This window comes from Podarcis raffonei, chromosome 9 (genome assembly GCF_027172205.1).
Source record: "Podarcis raffonei isolate rPodRaf1 chromosome 9, rPodRaf1.pri, whole genome shotgun sequence".
Classification (NCBI taxonomy): domain Eukaryota; kingdom Metazoa; phylum Chordata; class Lepidosauria; order Squamata; family Lacertidae; genus Podarcis; species Podarcis raffonei.
In genome coordinates this window covers 80031138-80048617 of record NC_070610.1, presented here as the reverse complement: position 1 = coordinate 80048617, position 17480 = coordinate 80031138, and the positions used below count along the sequence as shown (strand labels likewise).

The 17480-nt window shown below is 49.9% G+C and overlaps 1 protein-coding gene across 2 annotated transcripts in view; it reads left to right on the top strand.

Moving 5' to 3' along the window:
• The window catches only part of SFXN5 (sideroflexin 5), an 89872-nt gene that overhangs the window by 42382 nt on the left and 30010 nt on the right, over positions 1 to 17480 (top strand). For both annotated transcript variants that reach the window (XM_053402268.1, XM_053402267.1), the window contains 6 exons: positions 1205 to 1258; positions 7447 to 7503; positions 8355 to 8420; positions 10778 to 10868; positions 13767 to 13882; positions 17378 to 17463. In XM_053402268.1, the coding sequence (XP_053258243.1) occupies positions 1205 to 1258; positions 7447 to 7503; positions 8355 to 8420; positions 10778 to 10868; positions 13767 to 13882; positions 17378 to 17463 (470 nt within the window). The remainder of the gene's footprint in view (positions 1 to 1204; positions 1259 to 7446; positions 7504 to 8354; positions 8421 to 10777; positions 10869 to 13766; positions 13883 to 17377; positions 17464 to 17480) is intronic.

The following is a 17480-nucleotide window of genomic DNA, read 5'->3' as shown; positions in this document are numbered from 1 at the left end:
TCCAGCAGCGTTCTTCTTGTGATGTATTCCATAGTTGAACAATCTGCCGCTATGTGAAGCAGCTCTTCCATTGGGATCTCTCCTGGATCTTCACTGGATAGCCCTGAGTTCTAGTCTTACCCCTTTTCTCCACTGCATCGTGTTAGACTTGTCTGCTGTGTCTCTTCTCACTTGCCCGGCAAGCAGAGGGAGGTCAAGAAGGTGCATCAATCAGGTCCTGGTAGGGAGGAATGAGACTGGCTGGCAGTCAGGCCAGGCCACCTGAAGACGGGTCTGGGAACAGCCTGGGAAGAGGACCTGGCTGTGTCCTCACCAGAGCTCTTTGCCCTGGACCTGATAGACCTGTTGGGGAACCGGTTTGATATAATCACTTGCGGTTGAGGAAGGTTACACACATGCATGGCAGCAGGGATCTGGCACTCCGACCAGCCACACACAGAGGCAGTGATGTGGAAAAGCCCCACCTGTTGAATACCTGCCAGGTAGAAAAGTGTGGGAGACAGGCTCTTCTCCCTTAGGACTACGCCTGGCTTGGAGTGGCCAGGGCTCTTAGGCTCCCCCCCCCCCAGTTTTATGTCTGTATTTTCAATCTGACTTCCGTGGGGGAGTGCATCACCTTAATGTTTGTGGCCCATCCTGATCTCCAGGGCAGGTGAGAACGGGAACTTAATGAGCAAACATGTCTGCATCTGCAAGGGAATTAACATACTGTCCCCTGGTGCAGCTGTTTCTGGAGTACTGGGGGGGGGACTTCCCAGTTTGTTTTGGTATCCGGACTCTCTCGCGCCACCCGAGCCAGTAAGTAGAAATGGAGCTGTATGTTCCTTGGCCGACTTCTTCCCATAGGGAGAGCACTTGCACCCCATGCGCCTCTTGCAGGCCACCACTCTCAGTCGCTCTCCCCTCGCCATCCTCACAGCCCCCACCTGCCGGCGGCAGAACCCTCTTACTCCTCTGCAGCCTTTCCTGGCTTCCCTCAGACTCCTTCCAGGTCCACCTGTCCCACACAGAGATTTAATGCACGCTTGGCTTTGTTCATCTTTCTATGGCTTCACGCTTCATGGTGGAGCTTCTTGGCCGCCCTTGGAGGAGGGCAGGCGGGGCGTTGTCAGTTGCTGTTGGGAGAGGCAGTCCCACCCCCCCAAATGCCCAACCCCACCCACCGTCTTCCCTGAAATCTCCCCCTTCTCTCTCTCTCTCGCAGGTTGTCGGTCTCCTGCTGCCAAATCAGACGCTGGCATCCACCGTCTTCTGGCAGGTAATGACGACTTGCTGCCTGTCATGACTGTGCTCAAAAAGCCTCGCTTCTGTTCTTTGCTGCAGCTGAAAACACAAGCAGAATCCCGGCTTTGAGCTTCCTTCTGGCTTGTGGGATGGGGAGGCTGGAGGGAGGCCGTCGTTTTTTGTGTGTGGTGATGGGGGAACAGCCCCTTCGGCAGTGGGCTCTCTTTCAGGGAGAAAATAAGGAGAGCCCTGCTGGATCACACCGATGTCCCATCTCATCCCGCCTCCTGTTCTCACAGTGCCCACAAGATGCCCCTTAAAGGAAACCCACAAGCAGGACCCAGCACAAGGGCATCTTCTCCTCCTGGCTGCTTCTAGCGACTGGCATTCAGAAGCATTGCTGCCTCTGACCGTGGAGGCAGAGCAGAGCCCTCACTTGCATCCCTTTAGGCCAGGCATGCAGAACCTTCAACCCGCAGGCCCAGAGGGGTTCCCCAGGAGTCCTGCCCTTTCCTCCCCAGCCAGGCTCACCTGCTCTCACACCTGAGGTCGGTTGTGGGGCAGCTCAACTTGCAGCCCTATAGAGAGCCCTATAAGTCTACGATTCTGTGCAGTTGAGTTGGGTATGTTTAGCCTGGAAAAGAGGAGATCCAGAGGAGATATGACGGCCGTCTTCAAATATCTTAAGGGCTGTCCCCTGGAAGATGGAGCAAGCTTGCTTTCTCCTGCTCCGAAGGGTAGGACTCGAACCAGTGGCTTCAAGTTACAAGGAAGGAGATTCCAACGAAACCTTAGGAAGAATTTTCTCATGGTGAGAGCCACTTGACCGCAGAATGGATGATCTCAAAGGGGTGGACTCTCCTTCCTTGGAGGCTTTTAAGCAGAGGCTGGATGGTCATTTGTCAGAGATGCTTTAGCTGAAATTCCTGCATTCCAGGGGGTGGACTAGAGGACCCCCGGGCTCCCTTCCAGCTGTACAGTTCTGTGATTCTGTGAGAGTGGGCTCCTGTTTGTTCCTCTGCTAACGCAACCTCTATCTGGTGCCTTTTCTGTTTGGAGTCTGTTCCTTCTGCCTCCAGGGCTTGCTTTCTCTGCTGTCCATCTCTGAGAGCAAGCCCTGCTTGGGGCAGGGAATCAGCACCGGAATAAGCTCTTTAGCTATTATAATCTTAGCAGCAGTTATAACTGGAACATTTTGACTTCTGAACGATTTCTAGGGGCACCAGCCACAGAATGGTTGCCCAGGGGATGAGCTGCATAGCACACAGGAAGGAAGCCATGGGTCGCTCTCCAGGGAAAGATCAGCCCCTTTGAGGCAGCCAAAAGGGGCCCATGCCTGCAGTGCATCCTTCAGGAGAACCCGAGTCCAAAAGAGCTGGGAGGCAGCAGGTGGACCAAGGCTGCTCAAAGGTTATTTCCTGCCTTCCCCTGGTGTTTGGTCTGGGCCTTTTAGCACGGACCCTGCCCTTAGTGCCAGATTTCTGTATAGTTATGGCATGCAAGATGGGAGAGCCCTCAGCATAAATTACATTTCTGCCTAAAAATGTGAGGATCACGAAGGAAGGGCGAGCATCTTGATGGGGGCAGGAAATCTCTTGGGACGCCTTGGGAACTCTGGAGGTTGTTCCTTGGGAGACCTTCCAGCACAGAAATAAAAAACATTGGATTTTCAATGCAAAAGATCTTTCTTAGCGCACCTGCCTGGCTGTGTCCCAACACCCTCAAAGGGTCCAAGCAGGTCTTCATTCCAGACACCTGTGGATAGCAGATAGAAGCGCTGTGTTTCCTTGCACTGGATCGAGTGTCCTGGTGATCTTCCTTTTCCTTTCAATCAGCCGGCAAGTTCCTAGTCCTCATGTTGGTGGAGATGTGCTTGGGAGTGTGTGGGCAGTGCCTGGTCAGGTGGGGAAAGTCTTTTTTTTTTTTTAAAAGATATTTATTGAGATTTTCCACCTTAATACATTAAAAAATCAAAAAACAAAAAAGTTAAAAACACATAAAGTTTACAACCCGTATTTTCAATAACATATTTCCCTGACTTCCCCACACCTCCCCTTCTTATATTCCAATTCAAATTGTTAGTTCAACAAGTTCTTATCCCCAATTTTTGACCTTTTTATATTTAATTCATTTTAGAAAAACCAATTTTAACTTATAAACATCAATATTTGTACATCAGTGCTCATTCTTAAAACTTTTTTCTAAAGTCGACCCAAATTCCCTTCCACGAATTCCCCAATTTTCATACTAATAACAAAACAAAATAAAAAAACAGATTATAATTGTACACCCTTTGGATTCCCAAACCCCACCCCCCCTTTCCCAGTTTCGATCCCCAACAAATGTCCATCAGTCTTAGTCTACTATCAGCCTGGAGACCTCACGTCCGAGGCTCTTAATTCTCTCTCAATTCCTCTCTGCCGGTTTTTTGGGTAGTCCTTAGTATTAAACACCAGATCTCGGAGAAGCTCTGTCCCAATAGGGTCCATATTTCTTCCAGCCAGACCTCCATACTTAAAAGTGGAGCCCGAATCTTGTTTCTTACTCCTTTTAAGTCCAAATGTCCCAAAAGCTCCAACTTTCACCTTAATCAAATTTGTAATCCATAGGTCTTCAGATCTCCACATAAGGAGATCTCTCCATTCTTCAATCTCCAATTCAGACCAGATTTTCATCATCCAGTACTTATTTTCCTTTGTAACCATCATGTCAGGCCTCTGGCTCTCCTTTGTCATCTGCAACATTACATCTCCTCCTTCCTTTTCCTCAGAAACAACATATATCTCTTTCTCCACACTCTCAAATCTCTCAAGTTTCTCTTCTTGTCCAGCTGCATGAACTTCCTGAGTCAAATCCTTATCAAATTCAATGAATTTGTTTACTGTTAAGTCCAGAGTTGCAACATTGGTAGCCAAAACATCAATTTGGCCTTGTAACTTTCCCAAGAGAAGAAAAACTCTGTCCAATTTAGCTTGAATTTTTCCTCCTTCAGCCATTCTTGTAATGTCCCAAAACCCCCTCTAGAGGGATTTTGGTTACTTAATCTTCCTTCCAGTTCAAATCCAAAAATCAAGTTAGTTTGTATCAGTTCTTCCTTGTTTTCAACAAAATATAACCAAATTGTAACAAATATATCCAGCAGAGACAGCAGAAACAAAGTTCTCTTTTTCCTTCTTGACTGCTAATTTGACAGCTGTCAAACTCTTCTATATCTCCTCAACAGGCTCTCTCGCGGATCACTCCCGGGTCCGGGGGGTGGTGGTGGCACTTCAGCTCTCAAAATTAGCTCTTATCCTCCAGTAAAATTACTTATACTGCCAAATCGTGAAATTAATGTCTTTTACCCAATAAAGAAGAAGAAGTTCTCTCGACCTTAGTTAACTAGTCCTTACTTTAAATTATTTACAAAACGGGGAGACGGACTTCCTGTTTGCGCCTTCCCCGATCGTGCCTAATTCAAAAAAAAATTTTCTTTGCAAATCCAATTTCCGTACTACTCACGGGTTGTTGCTTTTAAAGTCCAATTGTTCACAAGAAGAAGTCAGCGCTCTCCGACCATGGCATGCGGCTTCACTCCGCAGGAGAAGCAGTCGACTCTCAGCACCGCACCGCTCGCCCCGTCCCCCGTTCCGAAGCCTTTAAAAAGGCTCCTTCGCGGGTCGGGGGGGGCACAAATGGTGCCCGCCGAGTCACCAGGTTCACAGGCTTCAGCGCCTGTGATTTCTGAGGGTCCCCGTGTCACCGCAGCGGCAAGACCCAAATCCTGCGGAGCCGATTCCCTCCGGAGCTCGGAGGGAATCCGCCATTAGTCGATGGCGCTAACCCGGAAGTCCGTCAGGTGGGGAAAGTCTTAAAACCTTTTCTTCTCCGTACGAAGAGCCGGGAGCCGAGGAAATCAGACAAACGGATGCAGAATCCGGAGTACCTTTGGTGGAGAGTGTGCCTGGCCTTGGATGTTGCTGCGCTTGGCATTGAGAGTCAAGTAAAGGTAGCAAAAGGAGCATCGTGCGTACCTTTGAACTTTCCGCAGGAAGTCTGGAGGAAATGAGGCTTCTGCAGAGAAGGCCTCCTCTTTGGACAGCTTCTTGTTCTGCCCCCACTCTGTAAAGTTTTCCCCTCCCCTCCTTTTCACTTTTGCTGTCCTTGCCCTTCCTCTTCCTCCCCCTCCAGTTTTCTCCCCACCCTCTTCCTCCCTCCTCTCTGACTCCTCTCTGTTTCTCCCCTCTTCTCTCCTCTCAGCCTCATTTCCCAGGTTCTGCCCGGCAACTGGAGAGGAACAGGGAGAGAGAGCAGTGCAGAGCCAGTTTTTAGGGTGCAGGTTGCAGCCCAGGTCATGTCAGGGCCCCGACGGAGGTAAGCGCCACCCAGAGCAGCTCTGCAGGGGATAGAGGGGAGCCCCTGAGGCCTTGGCACCGGCAGAAGCTGGGCTGCTCAGGGACACCCCCCACCCCCAAACACACCCTCCGGCACATCTTCCCTGGATGTCAGGGGTGAGGGAAGGCCTGCCTGCCTCATCTATTTATTTATTTATTCCAAATACTTCTATATAACACTTAATACCAAAAAGCAGTGCAGTCTGCAAAGGGAAATAACAAGCAAGGTCTGAAACCACAAATACACCAGCGCCACCTGAATCAGTGAAATCTGGGTGAGGCAAGAACTTAGCAGCCCAGTTTGAGAACTTCTTAAAAGTCCAGTAAAGGAAGAAGAAGAAGAGTTTGGATTTGATATCCCACTTTATCACTCCCCTTCAGGAGTCTCAAAGCGGCTAACAATCTCATTTCCCTTCCACAACAAACAGTCTGTGAGGTGAGTGGGGCTGAGAGACTTCAAAGAAGTGCGACTAGCCCAAGGTCACCCAGCAGCTGCATGTGGAGGAGCGGGGAAGCAAACCCGGTTCACCAGATTACGAGTCCACTGCTCTTAACCACTACACCACACTGGCTGAAGGGAGCCATCAGGTGTCATTTTGAAACTCATGGCAATGGAGGCCTAAAGGGCCGGTTCCACCTTCAGAGAAGGCTCCCTTCTAAGAAATCTTTAGACAGGCTCAGGGGGGAAGGGGGTCAGCCAGGGATCCAGGCCCTTTGTGGTTTGGGGGCTTATATGTCCTCAGTACCATCTTGAACGTGGTCCCGTATCTAACTGGCCGTCAGTGCAGCTCCTAAAGTCATGGCGAAATAGGTGCTTAACACCGCAGCCTGCTGAGTTCTGCACTGGACGCACCTTCTGGGCCAAGCGTGAAGGCAGCCATGCATCATGCGCATTGTGCCATCTGATTGTGAGTTTATAGGCGCATGAACTGCAGTGGCCAGATTGTCCCTGTCCAGAAAAAAAAGATGTATCAGGCAGGGATTCCTGTGTGCCAGTGAGGGAGTAGATCATGCTGAGCTGGATGAGACCCTGGTCCGACTCTGGGGGAGAAGGCAGCTTCTGAGATGGCAAGGGTTCCTCTTCAGGTGAATGTGAGGGCAGGGGGCTTTATTGAAGCCCCCGACAGCCACAGTGGGCAAACCTGTGTACAGTGGTACCTCGGGTTACATACGCTTCAGGCTACATGCGCTTCAGGTTACAGACTCCGCTAACCCAGAAATAGTGCTTCAGGTTAAGAACTTTGCTTCTGGATGAGAACAGAAATTGGGTTCCGGCGGCGCGGCAGCAGCAGGAGGCCCCATTAGCTAAAGTGGTGCTTCAGGTTAAGAACAGTTTCAGGTTAAGAACAGACCTCCAGAACGAATTAAGTACGTAAGCCGAGGTACCACTGTACTGCAGGAGCCCCAAGCTACTCTGTGGCCATGCAGCAGCCCCCTCCCCATTTTCCCAGCACAGGAACCTGGTTGGGAAAGACTGCTGCCCCTGGGCTGGAGGAGCTCTGGGCTCGCGGGGTCTAAGTTAGCAAGAGAGGTTCCAGAGTGTGCGCTTTGGGTGTGTGCGTGTGCGCATGCGAGAGAATAAAGGGAGGGAGTGCTGTATCTGCCAAAGGTGCCCCTCTCTGCAGGGCTTGTTCTTTCGCAGATACATAACACCATTGTCTGGATTTGATAACAAAAACTTCCCTTCCCAGCGGTAGCCATAATTGGAAAGGCTGCTTTCCTGCAAGTTTGCTATAACTCCTTCTTTTCAGCAATTGTGCTGCTGTTGCCTGCCCACCCGCCCTCTCCCTCGTTCTCTCTCTCTTTTAACCAGCTGTTTGTTCCTGTTTCTTTCTGTTTTCTCCTTTAGTGGTTGAATCAGAGCCACAATGCCTGTGTCAACTATGCAAACCGAAATGCGACAAAGGTGAGAGGTCGTTTTACGTGTGCGCCATTTTCAAGGAAGCTGATGTAAGTTTCTCCCCTGGAAAGCGCTTGGCCTGCGCCTCTGGCCCCCACCTGGTCCCCCCGGCCAGAGGCTCCTGGATCAGAGCATCAGCTCCCAGAGATCTTCCCGAGGAGATTCTGCTGCCCTGGGCTGTTGTGATTGAGAGGAGGCTCAGTTGCCGTGGATTGGATGAAACAGCTCAGGGATGGTGCCAAGGGCAGAGCCCAGCCACTTACGCCATCCCTGAGACCTGCAATGTATTGCCTTGTTATATCTTTCAATTCTCTTCATTTCCTCTTATCCTGTTTGTGGGCCCCATTGGTTTTTGTGCTCTTGTGGGGACCCCTTCCTTGTAGCTTCTGCAGTGTGCACACAGGTCAGAACAGGGGGGCTACAAGTTCCCCATGTTTCCAGGGGCACCAGTGCAGAGGGGCACTCCCCGTGGCTCTGGCACAGTCCCATCTCTTCCCTCAATCTACACACACACAGCCATGCCCAGAGCATGCCTGGAGGACGCCACGTTCTTCCTCTTGTTTGAATTTTATTGTTATTCATGTTTTATACTGTATTTTATGCTGCTTTTACAATTAAGTAAAACACAGTTGTTAGCCGCCCTGAGCCTGGTTTTTGAACCAGGAAGGGCGGGGTATAAATAAAAAATTATTCCAGTTACAGATAGGTAGCCGTGTTGGTCTGCCATAGTCAAAACATAAAAAAATTTTTTCCTTCCAGTAGCACCTTAAAGACCAACTGAGTTAGTTCTTGGTATGAGCTTTCGTGTGCATGCACACATTCAGATACATGAGTATCTTTTGTTCTTCTTCCTGCAGCCTTCTCCAACGTCCAAGTTCGTCCAGGGCTACTTGGGAGCTGTCATAAGTGCTGTCTCGATCGCAGTGGGTAACCCTTTCGTCTTCTCTCTGTCGGTGTGCTCTGACCGCTGGGCACCTGGGCAAAGACCTAGCTCTGGGCCCAGCCCCTCTGGATGGCCTCCTCTGCTGGCTGGCACACTGTCAGCCGTGGCTGCACCCTGGTCGCTTGCCAAGGCCTCCCCCTTGCCAGGGCTAGTCATTATTCAGTTCCTTTGCACTGCTAGCTCTCAATGGGTGAGAAGAGTCTTGCCCTGGAGAACAGGGTATGTGATTATGTTCCTCAAACAGGTGTTTATGCCACACCTTTTGTTCAAAAAAGGAAGATGTTGGGGGCTGGAAGAGAGCGAGAATGGCCTGCTTCTTTCTTCCCCAGATTCGGAGGCCTTAGACCTCATTAAATGCACTCTGATGTCAATTAGCAGCAAATCACCTCCTAGGGTGATCCCATTAGGACTAGATGACCTGAAAACAAGCGCCATTCCCCACCTCCCAGTGGTCTGCAAAAGATCTTGTATTAATTAAAACCAGGTCTCTCCCCCCCCCTGCAAGTGCACAGCCTCCCCTGGGCGGCAGACAGAATGCAGGGGGCCATTGGTGTCAGAAGAGGGCCTGGAGGGCCAAAGAGCAGCTCCGAGAAGGGTTTCCAGGTCATGGTTCTTGTGCAGAAGTCAACAGCGGCAGCTGCAAACATCATTCACAACAATAAGCAGTTTGGAAAAGTCAAGAAGCGTCCAAGATCCATGGATAGGGGGCTTGTGAGTCAGCTGGATAAGGAGGCGAGGATTCTGTAGCAGAGCCTTCCCCAACCTGGTGCCCTCCAGATGTTTTGGACAACGCCTGGGACGCATAGGAGGTATTGTCCATCTGGAGAGCACCTATTTGGCCAAAGTTGCTGTAGCCTATATGCCAAATCTGTAGGGCAGGAATGGGGAACTGGATCTGGCCCGCAGGACGGGCACTTCCTTCCGACAGGCCACCTCTGCCAGGTGCATGGGGGAAACCCCATCTCTTAATCCTAGCCCCTGTGGCCTCTGGCAATTCTCCTCAGAGCCTAGCAAGCCATGTTTCTGAGTCTGCAAATACAGCTTCAGGGAATGAGAAGGCAGTCAGAGCACCTCTTGCAAAAGCCTCCCCCTCTTTTCTGCTTTTCTAGGTGGCCCCAAACTCCGCAGCAATGACGCACCCAAGGGCCCCATGGAGGGGGGGGGAATGGCAGTCTGTGCAGCTGCCTGCTTCCTCACCCCCCTTCCCTGCCCCTGTTAATTCACTGCCAGGTTCTCTTCTAGGCTCCTTTTCTGCTGCCCTCCGTCCGCTGCCCCCTTCTCTCTCTACCCCCGGCCATTACACCCCCACAGCGACACCATTTTTCACCCTCCTGTCTAGGTGAGGGCACCCCTGTGGCTTTCCCTAATGCCTGCTCCTTCGCCTTGATAATTGTTTGCGAGGAGGAGGAGGAGGAGCAGCGCACAGGGGCTGCCTTGACAGCCTGCGAATTTGCTGCGATAGCCCATAATCAGGTTGAGATGAAGAAAGAGGCCACCCACCGCCCTCGGCCCTCCTGCGGCCACTTAGGAAGGAGCCCTCCCGCCTGGGGTGGGGTGGCCTCTGGGGGCCAGTCCTTTCAGCCCCAAGGGCCTTGGTCTGGCCTTTACACCTTTGTGATGCGAACCTCAAAACAATGGTCTCTCCTCAAGCCTTAAATCCTCCCTCTCCTTCCCCCCCAGCACCTCAAAGTCCCCTGTGCGGGAGCAGACCCTTGTAGGCACCCCCCACTTCCCTGGCTCTGGCCTGGGAGAATAAACACACAAAGATAACGCAAGAAACTTTTGTAAAATAATTTCCATTCCTTGAATCTTGCTCCCAAGTCGAGGATCTGGGAGGCTGGATTTCAGCCCCTGTCAACATACGGATTGCTTTTTGAAACATATTAGATGTCTTAATATTAGATTGTTTTAAGTGCATGTCGTTTGAACTGTGCAGATCAGCCAGAGGAGGTTGTTCATTGATTGATTAGAATGACCGATTAAAATGATTCCGTGTTAGGAGCTGGCAGGGTCACAAAAAGTAAAACCTCTGGTTGTGATCAAACTTACCCCAGCAGCAGTTGCTGGGCTTGTTTTGCTATCTATTGCTATTTTACTGAATATTTTAATGATGGCTTTTCTTGGTGTTTTTGGTTTTAAATGTTGTATGTACATTCGCCCCCCCCCTTTTTAGTGACCTTATTGTGTTTTATGTAAACTGCTTAGGGATTTTGCATATTAAGCGGTCTGTGAATATTACCGATGGTGGTGGCCTGTGGGGTTGGGCTGTGGCTGCTCTGCCCCCCCCCCCCGGCTCTCCTCCAGGCTTCTCTGCCCCCCTCTTTCCTTCTCCTGCAGGTGGGCCTTAACGTTCTGATCCAGAGAGCTAATCAGTTTACTCCGGCCACCCGGCTCCTGATCCAGAGATTTGTGCCATTCCCCGCTGTAGGTAAGGGGGTGCATACTTTCCCCTCTCTCTCTGCTTCCGTAGAGGAAATGGGCTTCCACGGTGTGCTTGGAAGGGCTGCCCCCAAAGTCCCATTTACGATACGATACGATAATCTTTATTGTCAGTGTCCCATACAGAACAACGAAATTGAAAAAAATCTGCATAAGACATTCAAAAACCAACAAGCCTGCTATCCCAGCTATTCCAACCTGGTTAGCCCCCTAAAAACTCTGATACCCCGTTTTTAAATACAATATACTCCCACAGAGGCTCCCTACACTGTGTTTAAAACCAAAATCGCATTTGGATAGAAACAGTTTCTCAGGCGGCTAGTCCTAGTCTTTATAACCCTGGACCTTCTTCCAGAAGGCAGAAGCTGAAAGAGATCATTTCCGGGGTGCGCACTATCCTGCGCTATCTCTGCAGCTTTCTTATGGCACCTGGAAGCGTAGATTTGATCCAACGTGGGAAGAGTGCACCCAATTATTTGGCCCAGAGTACAAATTTGCATTCTGACCAAACTGCGGGAGACAGTGGAAGACAGAAGTGCCTGGCGTGCTCTGGTCCATGGGGTCACAAAGAGTCGGACACGACTAAACGACTAAACAACAACAACAACAACAAATTTGCATATGCTAATTTCTACCCGTTTTCAGAGGGAAAAGCAAAATCTGGCTTCATCTTGCTGTCGGGTCTTAATTTACCTCTGGTCGACTTAAGAAGATGGACGAGCCAGAACTCCCAGCTCCATAGGAAAGGGCTCACTCAAATTAACAAAAATGAATATAGCAAAAGAAGAGCTTTTTTTTTTGAGCTTTTCCATGCCTCTGCTTGGGTTATCGGTATTGGTTATTGGTTTGTTTTACGAAAAGCAGGAATAAAAAAAAGCTATTTTAAAAATACAGTATGTGGCTGGGGTTTCATGGGCGCTGCCCGCCTGATGGCAAGGAAAACAAATTGAATTGGGTGGCTTTGAAAGGGACTTGGACCCATTCACGGTGGATGAGGCTGTGCTGTGTCGCAGGCAGCCTTCCTCTAAGTGCCAGCCAGCGGCTGGAGAGCGCCAGTGGGAGGGAGTTGTGGCTGTGGGGCTGAGGCCCTGTTTGTAGGCTCTTCCCATTGGGGCATCTGGTTGTCCCCTGCGGAAAATAGGGTGCTGGGCGCCAGGTAGGTCCCCTTGCTCCTCCCTCAGCTGGGCTCTTTAGCATGCGCTTACGTAAGAAAGTCATCCTTGTTGCATCTCAGGGTGTCCCAGATGGTTGGGGTACGGGGGTGCTGGTGAGGATTCCATAATTGTATGCAGGAGGCAGGCAGGGGAGAGGGATGCTTACCTGAACCAGGTGTGTCTCTGGGTCCCATTGCACCTGGGGGGTGGATGGGGAAAGGTGGCCTCTTTGCTTTCTGTGCATGGCACTTCGAGCAGGAGGAGGAGGAAGAGGAAAAGGAAAAGGAGGAACGACCTTCCTTGTGTTGCGGGAATTTTTCGATCAGATGTGCCCCTTGTGAGCCGTTCATCAAGAGATCAGCAGCACCAAGTCGAAAATGTTTTGGATTGTGGACTAAGCCCACTGGCCCCAGCCGCTAGGGCGAGGGGGGATCTCTGTCAGGTTGTTCTATTATTATGCCAAGGTGTTAAGAGAAGGAGCTTAAACTGGAGTCAGAATTGATTGAGGGCCGGCAATTAATTTGCTCAGCCCTTCATTAGCTCTCTGCTTCTTTTATTTGTGTACTGACATGCTTAATTGTGTGCCAGGACTCTGGCCATCTTCCTGCTAATTGCCGCTTTGTTATTCTGGGGGCCGGAATCTCTTGCATCAGAATCCCGGGCAAACCAGTTAATTAAACTTTCTGTTATGAAAAGATCGGCTTTGAAGATTTGCCTGAAATGCCCGCCGGTCAGGCTGGGCTAGGTGGAACCAGGCCAAGGCAAGAGGTAGTCGGAGGGACTGGTCTGGTCCGCTGTCAGAAAGTTCTCCCTAACGTTTAGTCGGAAGAACTGACTGACGCTAAGAGCTAATTCTCTAACAAAGATTCATGTGTTGCAGGAGGTTGGACTGGATTACCTTTGGGGGGCCCTTCCAACCCTACAGTGTATGGCTCTATAATGAATTGATTTTAGAAGGCTGTATTATTTTAGTGTTGTTAGCCGCTCTGAGCCTGGCTTCGGCTGGGGAAGGCGGGATATACCCGTATTTTTCACTCTATAAGACGCACCAGACCACGAGACGCACCTAGTTTTTGGAGGAGGAAAACAAGAAAAAAAATATTCTGAATCTCAGAAGCCAGAACAGCAAGAGGGATCGCTGCGCAGTGAAAGCAGCAATCCCTCTTGCTGTTCTGGCTTCTGGGATAGCTGCGCAGCCTGCATTCGCTCCATAAGACGCACACACATTTCCCCTTACTTTTTAGGAGGGAAAAAGTGAGCCTTATAGAGCAAAAAATACGGTAATAATAATAATAATAATAATAATAATAATAATAATTATTATTATTATTATTATTATTCTAAGATTCTGGGGCTCCTAAATGCAGGTAGTGAGCAGGAAGAGGCTGAGGCAGAAGCAGAGAAGGGTCAAGAGGCAGAGTGGAGGCAGGCTGCCAGGGGGGGTCTCCTCCTGTGCGACTAGCTCTCCTCCACCCTGGTCTCCCAGAACCTGAAGCGGTATGAAGAGGGTGGAGCAAAGACCGACAAGATGTCAGAGTCTCCGATTGCTTGGGGAGGAGAAGGCTCCTTAGGTCTCTTCCTCCTCCTGTCTGCCTCATCAGGGCAAGGTCTACGGGGAAGAGTTGCTGTGCTCACGAGGCCTGAGCTGTTTCGTTTCTTTGAATAAAGAGTTCCCTTCATGGCACGGCCTGATCCTGACTGCTGCTTGCGCTCTCCTTTTCTTCCCCTCGCAGCCAGTGCCAATATTTGCAACGTGGTCCTGATGAGACACACAGAGCTGGAGGAGGGGATCGACGTCCTGGACAGCGATGGGAACAGGGTCGGGTCTTCCAGAATTGCTGCCAAACATGTAGGTGTCGTGGGATTCCCTTGGGTGAATCAGGATAGCTTTGGCCCATGGATTCATGCACTGGGAGGGTTGGGGGTTAGGGTAGGCCAAGAAGGATGGAGGTGGAGGAGGAATCCACAGAACACAGATTCCAAAGCAGATTCACTTGATGTGATCCTGGCAAGCCAGACCAGGACCCCACTTGAGAATCCGCAGTCCTGCAAGTCCATGATTGATGGATGGATTGATTGCATTTCTGTGCTGCTTTACAGTCAGACAAATCCCAACACGGCTTAGAAAACAATAAATGACAATAGCATAATAGAGCATCACTGTACAGCATAGATCATATTATGTATAATTAACAAATCAATAAAACATAATCTATAAAACAGCATTTACAAAACAGGAACTTAAAAATATGCGAAATGCTATTATGTTCACGTGCATGTGCACACAATCACACTCCCCCCCCCCCAATAGCTCAAAATTGATCACTCTGTCCGTTAAAAGACCCCTGCACATCCATCGTCCAGAAGGACTCTGATCCAATGGAAATAGCAGAGCTAGACATTGACTTATCATGCAGTGGTCCAAAGGCCCAATCGCTGCCTCTGCCCTTCTTAAAACTCTCTCTCTCTCCACACACACTTTTAGAAGGATCCGAAAATCATCAAGCCTCCCTGCCTGGGGGTGTTTAGCACGCAAATCTTCCTGTCACCTGGTTTTATTTTTATTTTTTATTTATTTGAATCCACACACACACCCCGTTCTCCAGGCAGCCATGTTTCTTGCCCACCCGCTGCCTGGTACAATTCCCTCTGAGAGCAAGGGAACATCAGCAGGTCCTGTCGCTGCCAGGGAAGGGGCCTGCGAGCAGCTGGAGGTTTCTATTTATTTATTAAAAAATATTTCTATGCCACTGTTTCATAGTGGGAGAGAGGGGGGTTATTGGTTTGCTTCCCCCCCCCTGTTTTCATTATGTATTTTGGGGTGGGTGTTCCTTGTATTTTTATGTTGTGAACTGCCCTGAGATGGAAGGTGGTTTACTTACTTACTTACTTACTTACTTACTTAAATAAATAAACAAACAAACATCAAAGAGATTTACAGTAAGGCATAAAGCCATACAATAAAAACCATAAAAAACTAATACCAGACATCAGCTAGCCTCTGGGGAAGGGTGTATTCATGACCTGCATAGGCCTAGCAGAATGGGAAAGTTTTCAGCGGGCGTATAAAAGTCTGCACAGAAGGTGCCAGCTGCGTCTCTAGTGGCAGGGAGTTCCACAAGCCAAGGCTCCATTCTTTGTTGTCCGACGGGCCTGGCCAGCCTTTACACGTGAGGCCAGCTCCCCCTGCCTGCAGAGGGTGTCAGACGGCAGGTCGAAAGGGCAGCCTGCGAGAGCTTTCCTTTTGCGCACCCCCCCACGCATTCTAGCCAGAGAGAAAGAAGAGCGTCTTTTCTGAGCCATGCGCCGTTGCCCCCGCAGTCCCCTCTGGTGTGCCTGTGCAGCCAGAGCAGCGACGGAGGAGCAAAGCGCTCTTGCCTCTGCGCTTAGGAAGAGGGAACTCGTTTTGGGGCCTCCGGAGAGGCAGAGCAGCCGCTCTCAGTGCTTCCAGATGCCCCTTTTGCTCCCCTCTGTAGTTGCCCAGGAAGAACAGGAGAACCTCAAGTGCAACTCCAGGCTGGCAGAGAAAACACACAGCTTTATTTTTAATCATTTAATTTTTTAAAAAGTGAGTGGGAGGAAACTGCAGGACTTTTTAACCCCCGCCTTCCTGGAATTCATTAGCAACTGCCTCTGGAAAGATGCGCCAGCTGTTTCCAGGCTGCCTCCAACACCTGGCTGGTTTCCTTAGGAGCCTCCTGAACTCCGCCATCTGCACACAACTGCGCTGGGACTTCCCCGTTCTTCTTTTCCTTGGCGCTTCTGCATCCTCAGCTTGTGCCGGAGAAAACCCGCGTGAAGCACAGACACTTTGGACTGACTTTGCCAAGGGCAATAATAATAATAATAATAATAATAATAATAATAATAATAATAATAATATATAGTCATTCCTCGGGATGAATACGCTTCAGCTTAAATATTTCCGGGTTGCGCTCCGCAGCGACCCAGCAGTAACGGAGTGCGTTACTTCCTTGTTTCGCCACTCGCACATGCGCAGATGCTCAAAATGATGTCACGTGCATGCGCGGAAGCAGTGAAATGCAACCCACGCATGCACAGACGTGCAGTTGCGTCTTATGTTCGGTTCAGGATGCAAACGGGGCTCCGGATCGGATCCCGTTCGCATCCAGAGGTACCACTGTATTTATATGCCACTCATCTGAATAATCAGTCAGATGGATGGCATATAAATTACTATTATTATTATTATTATTATTATTATTATTATTATTATTAATTTGCCATTGTGTTGGGTGGAGGGTCCGAGCCCGAAATAATCCTCTTCCTGCACTTTTTGCCTGAGAAGAGGACTGACACCTGTCCGATGAGAATCCACGCAATCTCTTTCAATTAGCCGGCTTTGAGGAAGTCACATGACTGCCACGCAGGCCTCCTGCCGCTCCTTTGCCCCAATCCGCAGCCTCCCAAGGCTGCTTTTTATTTTTATGAGCGCTGGGCTTTGCTGCGTGTGATGCTGAGTTTACTGCTCACTCGCTGGTGCTGCCTGAAGCCATCTGCTCTCCAGGCACCATGGTGGGTTTCACTTTTGCTCAGCCCTGCCTTTCTTGAACTTTGGCGAGGAGGGGGCGGGAGGGGAATCCTGCTGTGGACCCAGGTGGAAGCGGGATAGGATGCTCTGTCCCCCTCACTCACCCAGCCTTCTGTTTCTGTAGCGTGAGACCAGGACTGAACTGCCACCAGAGCTGAGGGTGGCCATTGGCAGCCCTGGCCCCTGGAGCAATGAAACACACGCCAAGCCCCCACAAAGGGTAGCAGCTTGAGAAGCTTTGGGGCGAAGGCTCTACGGAGTTTGGGTTGCAGCCTGAGCATGTTCGATGCTCAAGTGCCCACACTGGTGGCGTCTTGTTGGGTAGGCAGAACTGGCTCTGTTACAGGTGCCGTGTAATATTGTTGTTGACATCTGTCTATCTCGAGAGACAATGGAGTTCGCCTCCTGGGGTGAAGTCAAACTGCCCCGTTAGCACACGCCAGGGCAGCGTGTCCCTTGCCCAAAACCAAAAAACATGATTTTAGTATTGTATGTATGATGTAAAGATTGTATTTAAAGAAACAGACGCTGGGTGGAATATAAATGTCTTGTTCTTCTGTTTTGTCTTTGGGAAGTTCCGTAGAATTGCATACAGAATTGTGTGTGATGAGTTTCTGTATTATTATGCTGTATTATTTTACTGTTGTTAGCCGCTTTGAGCCCGGCTTTGGCTGGAGAGGGCGGGATATAAATAATATTTTATTATTTTATTATTATTATTATTCTACTTCAGTCTGCGCTCGAAGTGACTGTTTCTCTTTCTTCTGGTCCCCTTTCTCCTCCCCCCCCCAGGCACTGCTAGAGACGGCCCTGACCAGAGTGGTCCTGCCGATGCCTATACTGGTTCTACCTCCCATCGTCATGTCTCTACTGGAAAAGTAAGTGGCGGGTGTCT